General features: G+C 35.7%; 1 protein-coding gene across 1 annotated transcript; it reads left to right on the top strand.

Annotated features, from left to right (window-relative positions):
* Nucleotides 1-4,923: 4,923 nt before the first annotated feature.
* On the top strand, nucleotides 4,924-10,623 carry LOC142358295 (protein NipSnap homolog 3A-like). The gene is made up of 3 exons (XM_075409723.1): nucleotides 4,924-5,033; nucleotides 5,224-7,006; nucleotides 10,109-10,623. Exons 2-3 carry the CDS (start codon nucleotides 6,566-6,568, stop codon nucleotides 10,265-10,267), a joined length of 600 nt encoding a protein of 199 aa, XP_075265838.1. The 5' UTR covers nucleotides 4,924-5,033; nucleotides 5,224-6,565; the 3' UTR covers nucleotides 10,268-10,623.
* The last annotated feature ends 4,012 nt before the right edge of the window (nucleotides 10,624-14,635 follow it).

The raw sequence follows: 14,635 nt of genomic DNA, 5'->3' as shown, positions 1-14,635 counted from the left end.
GCACATCACAAATATTCTGTTAATTTTTTTAAGCAATGTGAAACATCGAAGCAAAAATTGAATTTCTTGAATACGAAATTAGGAAACCACAAACAAGGTATTAATGTGTCTGGAATTGAAGTAGACGGAGCCGAGACCGTTGACAAAAAAGCAATCTGCAATGCATTTGATAAATCTTTTGCGGAAATGGGCAAATACTCTGGTGATTTCGTTTCTCTCAGTATCCATGATTTGGACTACTGTTCTGAAAAATTCAATTTTAGAGTATTGAATTTAAAAGAAATCTACAAAACTATTTATAGTTTAGAAAGCATCAAATCACCGGGTCCAGGATTTGTCCATGCGTGGGCTTTGAAGGCGGCAAAGTATGCAATTGGTACTCAACTGAAATTTATTTTCAACGAATGTATTTAAAACAGTGTTTTTCCAACTGTTCTAAAGCATGCATATGCCACACCAATTCACAAAAAAAGAATAACAACACAAGTAAGCAACTATCGATCAAATTCGGTCAAACCAACTTTTGCTAAGCTTTTTGAGAAGCTTCTCCATTTCCAAATGATGGGTCACGTTAAAAAAAACAATCTATTGAATAAAGTGCAATTTGAATTCCAAAACAAAAAATCTACAAGAGGTGCAGTATTGTTTTTCACTGAGACAGTCATAGAAAACCGTGAACATAGGCAAAACACTGCAGCAATTTTCTTAGACCTTGCAAAAGCATTCAATTCAATTTAGCACAAAATTTTTCTTAAAAAAGCAAAGTGCTTCAACTTCTCTGAGCCTGAAGTTAATTTATTGAGATCTTTTCTTAAAGAAAGATCACAACGCGTCAAAAAAGGCACTGAGGTCTCAAAACACATTTTCATTAATCACGGAGTACTGCAAGGCACAGTATTAGGAACCGTAGTTATTCTTTTATACGTTAACGATTTTTCAGAAAGAAATGAAAAATGGTTTTGAGCTTTTTCAATTTGTAGACGATATTAGTATTTTATGTCGATATGACCCAGGAGAAACAATTGAAACAAAAATTGAAAAAATTTTACTGAAGACGGTCAGTTACTTGAAGGAAAATCCACTCACTTTGAATGCTCATAAAACAGTAGTAACATATTTTTCTACCAGGGACGAATTAGAACCAAAAATAAGTTTTAACGGAAATTTAATAAAATCTGCTGAGAGTTGTCGTTATCTAGGAATACACCTTGACTCAAAATTGACATTTGAAGCACATCTAAATGTAGTTTTAAAAAAATGGCGGCCGCCAGTCACTCACTATATCTTGTAAGAAATGATATACCTTTTGGAAGTAAGCATACAAAATAAGTATGAAGACCTTTCGAATTTGCATGAACAACTAGATTTGCAAACTATATTTATAGTAACCGAAACATTGATTTCCGAGCAACAGGACACTAATTTCACTATTAGTAATGAACATCTTTTCTTAAAGAAAGCTCGATCAAAACAAACGGGAGTCCAGCGGAGTGGGAGTGTTGGAGTTTGGATCCCCAGACACTTCAATGTTAAACGTAAGAAAAAATTTGACATGGCTAATGCAAATTTTTTATGAATCGGTGTGGCTCGAAATTAATGAACCTCTGAAAGATAAATGTTTGGTGAACCTTTGGTACAATCCAAGTAAAAGTCTTTCCGAGTGTTTCTTGAACCAGTTGAGTGCCGAAGTATCTAATACATATTCCTTAACAGACGCTCTTCTTCTATTTGGCGACTACAACATTCACCAATTCAATAAAAAAGAGAAAGAAATACTTGATGACTTTACATCTGGTCTGGCACTTAATCCAACAAATGTGGACACTCCCATTCGCATCAGCAAAACTAATCAATCCCTTATCGATCACTGCTTCATGATAAAAAATCAAATTGTAGAATGGGAATTTTGTTTGCCGCCCATTGAGGTTGACCACAATATCATATTTTATCAGATTAATTTTGAAATGATAGGGAGGAACGAAGATATATATTTCTTCAGAAGGAACATAAAATTTTTCTCGGGGGAGAAATTCAACAGGGACTTGGCTTTTGCGGACTGGCGACCAATGTATCAAGAAGAAAATTGTGATGAAGTGTTGACAAAATTTAATGAAATTTTTCAAAGTGTAATTGATCAACATGCACCTATACAGATCTGTAATTCTTCAACAAAACAAAAAAAGTGATAAACCAATGATAACCAAGGGACTCAATAAATTAATGGCAGAAAAACATCATTTGTACAAACAATGCAAATTCTTTCAAAACCACGATGTTTTCGACGAGTTCAAAAAACGCCGTAACCTAGTGAACCGAAAACTACGAGATGCACATCACAAATATTCTGTTAATTTTTTTAAGAAATGTGAAACATCGAAGCAAAAATTGAATTTCTTTAATACGAAATTAGGAAACCACAAACAAGGTATTAATGGGTCTGGAATTGAAGTAGACGGAGCCGAGAGCTTGACAAAAAAGTAATCTGCAATGAATTTGATAAATCTTTTGCGGAAATGGGCAAATACTCTGGTGATTTCGTTTCTCTCAGTATCCATGATTTGGACTATTGTTCTGAAAAATTCGATTTTAGAGTATTGAATTTATAAGAAATCTACAAAACTATTTATAGTTTAGAAAGCATTAATTCACCAGGATTTGTCCATGCGTGGGCTTTAAAGGCGGCAAAGTATGCAATTGGTACTCAACTGAAATTTATTTTCAATGATTGTGTTTAAAACAGTGTTTTTCCAACTGTTCTAAAGCATGCATATGTCACACCAATCCACAAAAAAAGATTAACAACACAAGTAAGCAACTATCGATTAATTTCGGTCAAACCAACTTTTGCTAAACTTTTTGAGAAGCTTCTCCATTTCCAAATGATGGGCCACATTAATATGAACAATCTATTGAATAAAGGGCAATTTGGATTGCAAAACAAAAAATCTACAAGAGGTGCAGTATTGTTTTTCACTGAGACAGTCATAAAAAACCGTGAACATAGGCAAAACACTGCAGCAATTTTCTTAGACCTTGCAAAAGCATTCAATTCAATTTAGCACAAAAAATTTCTTAAAAAAGCAGAGTGCTTCAACTTCTCTGAGCCTGAAGTTAATTTATTGAGATCTTTTCTTAAAGAAATATGACAACGCGTCAAAATAGGCACCGAGGTCTCAGAACACATTTTCATTAATCACGGAGTACTGCAAGGCACAGTATTAGGAACCCTAATTATTCTTTTATACGTTAACGATTTTTCAGAGGAAATGAAAAAAGACCTAGAGCTTTTTCAATTTGTAGACGATATTAGTATTTTATGTCGATATGACCCAGGAGAAACAATTGAAACAAAAATTGAAAAAATTTTACTGAAGACGGTCAGTTACTTGAAGGAAAATCCACTCACTTTGAATGCTCATAAAACAGTAGTAACATATTTTTCTACCAGGGACGAATTAGAACCAAAAATTAGTTTTAACGGAAATTTAATAATATCTGCTGAGAGTTGTCGTTATCTAGGAATACACCTTGACTCAAAATTGACATTTGAAGCACATCTAAATGTAGTTTTAAAAAAATGGCGGCCGCCAGTCACTCACTATATCTTGTAAGAAATGATATACCTTTTGGAAGTAAGGTTGCAAGTTCAAATCTTTAGTTTTGTCTCATTTGTCATTCAGTGGAGTTTATTTACAAACATCGTCAGCAACAAATATACAGCGTATAAATCGACAGATTATTTGGGGCATAAAAGTGTATATAAGTCGCAAGTTCGACCATTTCGTGATATCCTTCTCAAATCGCATGTCCTACCAGCTGAATTAATTATTTCAAAGTTTAGTATTTTGAAAATCCACGCAGACTTGAATCAGAGGATAGCATCAGAAACATTTCAAAAATGTGCAAACCGCCTTCAGTTAAAACAGAACAGACGGACAAAACAGCTGATAATAAGAACGCAAAAGTATAATAAGCAGAGTAAAAGATCTTTGATTTTGAAGAGCATTCAAAAATGGAATAAGTTACCCTCTAACGTAAGAGCGACAGAAAACAAAATTCTTCTCAAAAGAAATTTAACAGTTTTCGCAACTTCAGCATGAAAATTTTCCAATAGATAGACAGTTAGGATCAGTCGTGTCTTATTTTTTTATATAGTAGAACGAACAGCCTAATGGGTAACATCAAATAATAACCAGAAGTTTGATGTATAATTTTGATTATTTCAATAAATATTCGTGATTATTCTGAAGGCATGTAAACTTTAACCTTTCGGTTATATTATTAATTCACATGTTTGGAAAAGAAAAAAAAGTAGTAGTAGATAAAGCTTTAGAGATTTTATACCCAGGGGAACATTTTGCCCCATAATAAAATTAGAGTTTCAATTTTCGCGTTGTTTTTCCTTAGTGGTACGGTTTTTGCCGAGATCAGTAGTCAAGATTCTAATCCAGCAACAGGTAGAAATTCCCTCAGGACAAACTGAAAATCCCCAACAACAATAACATGGTAGTCGCCAAGTGCTTGACATTTTCAGAAATTACAACGCCTAGGATTTGGATTTCGTTTCATTTGCGTCAGATGAAGTTTCAAATAGGCATTATTGTGCTGAAAATCTTGATGTTTTTTCCGTTTGTGACCCAATACGTTATGCCCCCCCCCCCCCCCAGTTACAGAGCACGTGCCATTACGCAGTAAATCATTATGTAAAAATATGGCACGTGCGTCTGGGGGGCGGGGTGCAAATAATATGCGCCCACTAAGCTGGGGAGAGACTCAAAGGGAAGAGATCCGTTTTTCCAAATCTAAATTTCGAGTTCACGGAATTGTGGCCAGAAAACTTGGCGTGAATTTTGGTTAATCTTTCTTTGTGATCAACTTGGGGTAATGTTTTTTTACCTTGGCTGTGCTAAATGTTGGTTTTTCAGACAATGTCTGGTGGGAATATCAAAGTTCTAGCTCCGGATAAGCACTCAAAAGGTGCAAGAGGTAGTTCGATATCAAGGCGAGTTCTTGATAAGAGCCATTCATGCATTGTTAGTACACCTCTGGGTCTCTCCCATATAGCCTTCCAATTTGGAAATTTTGCTTAACTGGGACTATGCGTTTCAAGTCAATTAAACTGGGAACTTGGTGAGCTATAATGGGAAAGAACCGAATCTTCGATACTTTTGAATTACTTTTTGAATGATTGTTCTTGTTTTTTTTTAATTTTTCCTTTTGTAGTTTCCTGGTTGCGAGCAGTCCTTCAAATATCCATATTTGCTCAGGCGTCATTTAAAAAGCCACGAAGCAGTGCAGATGAATTTTGGCAAGCAGAGTTTCAAGAGCATGTATCGTTTGAAAAGTAAACTGGCTTTGAAGTCTGCATCCATGAAGTGTGATCAACCTGTTTTGCTGAGCTACGACGACCCAAATCTGTGTACCATTGGAAGTGAGGAAACTCACAGTTTGCACCAATCAGTTTTTGAGTCACTACAACAATCAGGGCATGATTATACAGTTGGCGATACGGAGATTGATCTTAAAGACAACCACTGGAGCACAGAACTTCAAAACGATGTAGATTTAGTGCTGGATTCCGACTTATTGTGGCATCCAGAAAAACTTTTTGATGATACTCACAACTATGCACTAAGTTCTGAACTATCTGGCGGAGATAGTCCGGCTTTCAAATTATCTGTCTCAACAGAGAGAAAAAATGAAAATGTTCGGAATAGAAGTGATAGTAAAACATGCCAAGATCATCGCTGTTATAGTAGTGGTAATGTATGATAGTCATAGCATTAGAATATTGATTCTTGTTTACTGCTGAAAGAAACATACTGGAAAATTAAAAACGGAGAACTAAAATTTTTCCATTATTAAGTTTTTAAAAAGCCTCTACTTGGGTGCCTTTCTCATTATATTCCTCTTCCACGGCGAAATTGACCTTTCCCATTATAACCACCCGCGCAAAGTTAAAGCCCCTCCTCTGTTATGGTATTTTTACGGTACTGGCGACTGTAATGGGAAATTCCCGCAATATTATTGGATAATGGTGGCATTCTTATTTTGGAGTTAAGTTCTCTTTCTCTAGTTTAGAAAAAGTGATGCTGAATGTGATTTCCATTAGTTAAATAAAATTAAGTTGTAATGTTTGCCTTGCATGGAAACCATGATTTGTTGGTCTGGTATATTCAGGTTTCTTTCGCTTACTGACCAGGTGTGACTGAATAATTTATGGAAAGCATTTCTTTATCTATCGAGTTTGTTTGCTGAATAATGTATATAGAATTACCTGAAAGTAAATACAGTCCAAATACGCACCAATTCTTTCTCTAATCGGATATTTGATTGAGGCCATTGTGGACCGTTTATCAAGAGGTCATTTCCGCTTATTTAAGCTCAATTAAATAGAGGTTATTGATTTCGAAAGGATTGAGCTATTTATTATTTTTCCATCGTATTCTGTTATATTGCATCTATTTGATATTAGCCTGTTAATCTCTATTTTGCTATCATTTTGCCTAGAAACAAAAGTCCGACAATATTCTTACAAATAGTGTTATCATTTTACCGTTTTAAGATGCCAATGACCGATCATAAAATATACGAAATCCGAGTTTACAAATGCAAACCAGAGGAGTTTCAATCTTATGTCAAGTTAGTCTGCTCACCAGACTATGATGTCCGGATGCAGCTATCAGCGCCCTATGGTATGTGGAGATCCGAAATTGGGAACTTGAACGAACTATTCCATATTTGGGCATATGACAATCTTGAGTCTCGGGCAATTGTGAGGAAGAACTTGAATGACAACGAAAGTTGGAAAGCCTTGTTTCCAAAACTAGCAGCTAAATGGACTGCTCAAACAAGTCACGTGGCTAGAGCCGTTTCACGAGTATCTCTGGAATCCAAGTTTCAAAATGGAGCCTTTTTCTACCTCTACACTGAAGATGAAAGTTGCACTTCTTTGAGCATCGATGCCAAATTTCAGAACTGTATTGCACTGCTGGGAGCTTTCAAGGTAAATAAGCCCGTGGATAAGTTGTTTAAAGTGCTGCATTTAATACTATGATATGTTTCGTTAAGTGTTTAGTCCATGTGAACTCAACTTCGAAATCTCGAAAAATACAGCAGTAATTGTGGACCAGGGAGAAAAAAAATTCCAGAAACTGCCATATCTCTTCCCCCAATCAGGCTGCGGCAGTCTATTGTTAAAAATTCCTCGCGAACAAAGTTTTAAGCTATTTTTTAGATCCTGTTCTCTTTTAACGACCAGAATTTGGTATCCGTTTTGATGTTTCTTTTTAATTGCGCCTGAGCGAAGTTTTAAGGAATTATAGTAAACCTGTTTGTCTCTTTATGCAAAATGTTTTGCGTAAATACTTTGTTCTATAATATTCTTTGACTTCTCGAGTGACTTTTGACGCTTGACTTGATCTAAATTGTAACCGAACATACTAATTGCGCGTGCGCATAGATGGAGCTTAAGCCAGTATAATTAGTGTTTAAGGTCTCAGATTGCGCCTGGAGGCCGTGAGTTTAAACTTTATAAAGGAAAATATGGTACTCGATATTTGACATCTTGCATGTTAAAACTTGCAGGTAAAATTTTCAACGTAGTGATTCGATTCTAGTGATATTATAGAAACAAGTATTTCAGAAAGAGCGTTCCTACTTAATAGCTGAGATTAATGCTGATGTCGCAATCTATCTATAGGTCAGGGTGGCACTTCATTGATTTGTCCTTGTTTTTAACATTGCACATTATTTCTTAGATTGAACACTTAAGTCCCATTTTTCAGTAGCCCACCTCCCCTCCATTTGACTTAAATTTCCCCGAGTTTTTTTAATTAATTGCTGCGATAGCTGGGTTGAGTTCCTTTTGACCTTCTCTTGGTTTTCGGAAGATCTGTTCACGTTCACCTTTTTTGCTTGGCATTGAAAAGTCAAATTAGAGGGGTGATTTTTGTCACGGTGGAGTAGTTAAAGTTGGGGGGAGGATATTAGGCGAAAACTAGGTTAGGCAAACACAATTTTTGTAGCACCCTATGCAAAAAACTTTTAGCTAAAGTTTCGTGGACAATAGGCGAATATCAATTAAAGCACTTAAGGACGGTACTCAAAAATCAACTTGACGCGATAAAGTACTCAACTTTCCCTGAGTAATAGCCTACTAATGCAGTAACATATAAAAATATATATTGAGCTTTGCAGCATTTCAGTTTAGGTCCATCCAGCAATTATTTCAACATTTTTCTCGAAATTTTCTTGGCTCCAATTTTTATAGAATAAAGGCGTGAAAAGGTTTTTTTGATATTATCTCAACTCTTTCCGCCGTTTTTACCCGAATACTACCAATGGGTGCACAAATGTAATAGTTTGCAAGAAAAAAGTACATTTTAAATGTGTTTTGTTAATCATTTTTGTATAGATACGATTGTGAGGGACACTTGATTACTTTATAGCGTAAAATTGAGTTTGGAGTACCGTCTTCATGTGTGCGTTTTAATAAGTACTCGCCTAGTGCACGCACAACTTGAGTTAATAGTTTTTGCCTGATGACTACAAAAAATTTTTTGCCCAATATCTGATCTCCGAATAAAAGCAGCGAAAAACAAGCAATTTTGGAGAAGGCTTCTGTTGTTTGAAAAGTTTTCGGTTTTTGAACCAGAACTCTTTTCACGTTAGGTATGTGAACTTCGTTTTCACTGTCTTTGCTCTTGAGTTTTTCGTGAATACTATTAGAGGCAATATAAGTGTTCTAATGGCGCTTAGTTGAAATCTTTTAATCCCCTAATGGGCGGTTAATGGGTACATGATTTTGGAGTTCTTTGTTTTCAAAGAACACTAGTCCATTTTTTCAATTATATTTGTTGTTCTAATTGTTCTTTCCCTTGTTCGCTTTAATTCCAGCTCCAGTGAAACCTTTTTTTGTGAACGCTGTAAATATTTGTGAAAACATTTGTGGATTTTTCTTTTTCCCCTTTTTGTTCTTTTTGAGTATCGGCATGTGGTCTCACCACTGACAGGTCACATTGGGTTATTAATGAGCCGAAAGTTAACGCATTTAACATATTCAAATGATTTGAATTGTTTTGACGACTTTGAAACTGTTAGTTTTTTTTTATTCCTTTTGCACCTTTTCTTTTCACGTAATCTCAATCAAATTGGATTTTATCACCGTTCTTCTGCAACAAAATTTGATCCATTTACTGTTTTTGCAGTTAATAGGGTTCATGCATAAACACCATTTGTTTCCATACAGTTACTGTGAAGTTCGTGAACTAACTCCATCGTTTGTTGGTTGGATACTTGGCTTCGAGCTAGCATTGTCAGTTCCAGAGCAGTATAATTTATCGGTCTAATTGGCGCCCAGTTTAATTTAAAAAAGGTCAACGTTAAAGTGCGCCGATTTTGTTTTGTCTTCAATTTCTTAGTTAGGCCATTAATGTCTTATACTGGAAGCTTGCATTTAGGATAGAAAAATTTAAACGTAATTGGATGATCCAAAGTTGGCCAAAATGAATATGGGGGGGGGGGGGGGGGGACTCAATTTGCAAAGACTTTTGCTGGTAATGTTTCTGTAAAAATGGGACTTGTAAGCGATTTGGTGGGAAATTACAAAAAAGGCGGAAAAATTGGGAGACTTTCAAAACTGATTTTTATCCGCTACCCATGACCACAAAATCACAAAAATATTGATACACGTAGCTTTGAAAATAAGCGAAATAGAATTGACGCTACAAAAACGCCATCATGTCGCCAGTACGGGCTTCGTTCCATTTCGTTTCTTGGCCATTAGAAGTAAATTGGAAACTTTGTAGGCCATTTACATCTGTTGAGGGAATCGGAAATCTTGAATTAGATTTTTTTCTGGAATCAAGTTCTGAGTGATGCCATCAATCAGATCTATTCGGGGTATGCCGTAAGTGCGCGATGCGCCCTCAGTTTTGGATCACGTTCAATTACAGGCCGTATATCTCACTGTGTTAATATAGAATATGAGTTTGGAGTACAATTAATATAATAATATGCATCCACTAAACGGCGGGATGGGGATACAAACGGAAAGGTCATGCTATTCTTTAAATAACTCTGGATCGATGAAGCCAACATTGTTTAGGTTTTCCTGGGTGGTCCATGTGGTGCCAGATATTTCGTATTGAATGCCAGGTCTCTCAACGACATTGAAGAATTCCTGGAAGAAAACCAGAAAGATCTATCTAGACACAAAATTGTAGCCACACTGCTGCACGCCCTGCCTGTATCACCTCTGAGATGAAAAGATTGTTAATATCATGTCGAGCCAACGCTGCTACCAAATAAAATAAATTCTTTTGACCCATTTTGTGCGTTTAGTATTGAACTCGTTTGATAATTTGTTTCAACGTTAATTGCTCAATATATTGCTACCATATTTAACGTAGCCCCTAAGCACATGAATTAAAATACGTTTTGTGTAATAAACTTGAAACTGAAAAAAATGATGGGTACCAATTTGTTTAGTGGAGCTGGCTGGGCATGATGATATTTTGTGTTTGCCCTTAGAATATATTGTTTTTAGCCTTGATATTCCTAATGGTAATAATTTAGTTCTTAATTCTGTAATACACTACTTAAAGAAATTTGTGTACATAATTGTTCTTTATTAATTTCAATCAAAGTTGAGTCGTCTACTCCAGGACATTTAACCGAAGAAAAGTTGCGACTCCGTGAAATCGAAAATAGGCGGGGAATGTATAATTGCTCTCAGACAAATTTGTAGCAATTCGCTCCTGTTGGTCTTTTCCATGCCATGGGTTTTGATCGTTTTCCATTTCACCGAGTTGACATTTCTACTCAAATGGGGGATAAACTGGTAAAGCCCGAGGACATAAAGTTGCTGTGTCGTTCTCTTAGGTTTAATAGTGTGCGTTTCACCGAAACCGCTGAGGAGGCATAATTTCATACTGTAAAGGCCAATTTCGGTTTGTTTGTGACCCCATTTTTGCCCCCACCCATCCAGTGAATCTGGCTTACGGAGCCCAATGGATCAAACTTAACCAAAAGCCAGCCCAACGGCAGTAGTTTGAGATGGATGCACTCGACGTTCGCTGGCTATGTTTAATGTTTAATTTTGTCAATTTGGACGGACGGCTTTTGATTTTTGTTTTTAATAGCCGCACAGCGATAGCTGGGGCTATTATTGGCCTTCTCTTGGTTTTTTTTACAATTCAAAGAATTTGAATTGTATTGGGGCGCTGTCTTTTTTTTACAATTCAAAGAATTTTTACAATTCAAAGAATTTGAATTGTATTGAGGCGCTGTCTTTTTTTTAAAGATTTGTTCACACATTTTCATGATTTTTGAAGTCAAATTGGAGTAGTGATTTTGGTCACGCCGAAACAGGAAGTGGAGCGAAAAAGTGAGTGGTTTTGCGGCGTGAAATTTTTTCTCTCTAAATTTAAAGTATAGTGAGAAAAGGGTGTTTGAACAAAAATTCGCTTTCTGGCTAGTGGTGTTTTGTTCACATGAGGCAATTTCACTTTGATTTTTACTGTTTTTTCAATTTTTTGGATTGGATTTTTTTCTAAATGGTTTTCCCTATCCATTCATAGTCCGTTCTAGGTCTAGTTTTCTGCTTAGTCAATGAAAATTCTTTGAATTGTACGTCAGGACTTGTCCTGCTATGTTTTTAAGATCTGTTCACACATTTTCATGATTTTTGAAGTCAAATTGGAGTAGTGATTTTGGTCACGCCGAAACAGGAAGTGGAGCGAAAAGCGAGTGGTTTTGCGGCGTGAATTTTTTTTTGCTCCAAATTTAAAGTAGAGTGAGAAAAAGGTGTTTGAACAAAAATTCGCTTTCTCGCTAGTGGTTTTTTTTTCGTTTTTTTTTGGATCGGATTTTTTTTCTAAATGGTTTTACCAATCCATTCATAGTCCGTTCTAGGTCTAGTTTTCTGTTTAGTCAATGAAAATTCTTTGAATTGTACGTCAGGACTTGTCCTGCTATGTTTTATTTCGTCGTCATGATTTTTGTTACGACCATATGACGTCACAGCCACTTTTTCATTCGTTCATGCAATTTCAACTGAATTGCATGTGTGACGTCATTTTTCGCTCTTAGTGGAGCGAGTTTTTTGTTCATGCGCGTGATTAAATTTTTGGTCACACTTGACTTACCTCACTCTCAAAAATGACTTCCTCACTTTGAAATTGACTTTTATTTACTTTAATTCAAAGAGATAAGGTCAAATGGGTGTGTGTCACTCTAAATGAAGGTTATTTGAGATCAGCTAATAGAGGCAGCAATAACTTATACCGATTTTTAATCAAAATATAACAGATTAACCTTCAATGAAAAGACGATTTTTTTTGGTCTGTCTTTTTTACTGTTTTTTTTTAGACTGCCGATCTACAAATCTATGGCGGCTATTTTTTGGCGATCTGCCAGCTATGTTCTTCGATTTCTGTAAAAGTAACTTATAACCAACGTTGATCGTTTGAGCGCCCTTTGTTTTTATGTCATTTACATTGTGTTTTGAAATAATTTAAAGCTAATCTGAACTGACATTAACGTAATTTTGATGTTTCTCCTTCAGTTTTTAAATCAGCGTATTTGTCTAAGGATTTCTTTCTTGCGGCAGTAGAAACGAGCAGTCGCTGTTTTATGTCAAGATGCAAGCACAATCGCAGTATAAGTTACTTCCTTCTCGATGAGAATTTTCATATGGTTAAGAGAAGTGATTTATTACGATTGGGAGCAAGCACTCCATTCTTAGCTTAAATTGGAAGAGCTGTCAAACGTGTGGCACGTGGAAGAGCTGTCAAACGACCCAACCGTTTCTGCTCCTTATGTAGTGAGGCTGGCTTTTTAGCCTAAAGCTATTTAAGCTATTGCAAAATCCAGCCACACCGCAGTCGTAGGTTCGTGCGACGTTAGTCAGGTCGTTCCACGTTTGATTGCTTTAGATTTCGACGGCTTCTGTTTTTTTAATCCATCTCTGTGTAAGAAACTTGTACACAAAGATGGAAATGTTTCCCAGTTGTTTAGCACAGTTGAGCTGATTTTATTAACTTAAAGACTAAAAATTGTGTGACATCAAACTGTGCCGCGCCTTGATAATATCAAATATGAAGCAGCTTCTTCGGTGCCTGTTCGATCAAAATATTTGTTGATAGCTATGATAAAGTTAGTTGAAGAGCTATTATTGGTCTCATCTAGTTCTAAGAGTTCAAAGAGTTTGTATTGTATTGGGCATGGTCTTAAGATCTGTTCAATTTTTTCACGACTTTTGAAGTCAATTTGGAGTGCTGATTTTGGTAGCGCAGAAATTGGACGTGGACCAGAAAAGCGGTTGGATTTGTGGCCTACAAATTTTACCTATAATGAAAAAACGGTGACTACAAAAAATTGACTTTTGTCACTTTTTTCACAAAAGTTGTTTAGGGAATGTCCTGCCATTTTTAAATAAAATCCAGAAAGATTTGGATTGTTTTGGGGCGTTGATATTTTTTGAAGATCTGTGCACAGGTTTCCCTTTTTTCCTGCCAACGAGAGCTCAATTTAGATTGGTGATTTTTGGTCACGCTGGAGTAGTAATGGCAGAGAAAAAGAGTATTTTTGAGGAGTAAACTTTTTCAATCTTCTTTCAAAGAGGAATGAGCACCTAGGTGTTAAACAAATTTGGTTTTTAAAAAAATTCATTTCACGTACGGCATTTGGACCTCCGTTTTCACTGTTTTTGTTTTTTTTTTGTAAATGCTATTCAGGGCAGTATACGTGTTCATATGGCCTTTTGTTGAGTTTTTGAATCCCTCAATGGATGGGTAATGGTATCTTTCACTTGAGTTATTTGTTTTAAAAAAAGATTAGTGAATTTTGTTTTGCCGGTATTCGTTGTTCTTTTTGTTCTCTTCGCACTTAGTCGTACTAATAAAGGGTTCCATTAGGTATCTTATGAGACAAGGTTCAGACTATTTAAAATTTGCAGTTAACAGCTAAAGATTGTTTTTTGATTTCGACACGTGTTTTCAAAAATATTTGAATTTTTCAGTGTTGTCAGCTTTTGTTGTCTTATCACATAAATGCAGTGATGATTTTTCCCTTTTTGTTTAAGGTATAAAGTAACATATATAATATTTTCAGCTGATACCTTGTGGTTTTGTAACTTCGACTGTGTTCTTTATGTAAAATGTTATTGAAACTTTCAATTTTGCCTGTAATGGCAGTTCGCATTGAGTTTGTTTCGACAAAACCTGAGTGAACCTAATTGCGTATTCGGTTGACTAATTATTGTTTCTAGAACTCTGACCCTGTAAAAGTAAAAGATGGGTGTTTTTCAGTTCTGCCATTTTCATTTTTTATTTTTATTTTGCCGGCCTTCTATTGCAACAAAATTTGATCTACTTAATGTTTTTTCCGATTAATAATTTTCATGCTTAAGTACCCTTTTTCCGAACAGTTGTTGCAATTTGTTACTAATTGGTTAGTTCGTTGGGTTTATTGTCACACTGGCCCTTCGTTTATTATTATGATGTGCGAAAAGCTTTCAATATATAGTCACGTGTTAGAATGACTTTCACGTCAAAATTTTTAAAAATTGTTTTTCTGCTCTGATGTTTTTCTTGCGCTTGTGGGGCCATGTGCTCTGTTAATCAGGGGCTTT

The sequence above is a fragment of the Convolutriloba macropyga genome, unplaced genomic scaffold (genome assembly GCF_964194025.1).
Source record: "Convolutriloba macropyga unplaced genomic scaffold, txConMacr16.3 SCAFFOLD_883, whole genome shotgun sequence".
Classification (NCBI taxonomy): domain Eukaryota; kingdom Metazoa; phylum Xenacoelomorpha; order Acoela; family Convolutidae; genus Convolutriloba; species Convolutriloba macropyga.
This window is presented reverse-complemented; position numbering and strand designations above follow the sequence as displayed.

Coding starts and splice junctions, on each gene's coding strand:
- LOC142358295 (XM_075409723.1), top strand. CDS start 6,566: ATGCCAATGACCGATCATAAAATATACGAAATCCGAGTTTACAAATGC. Junction 7,007..10,108: donor CACTGCTGGGAGCTTTCAAG/GTAAATAAGCCC, acceptor AACATTGTTTAG/GTTTTCCTGGGTGGTCCATG.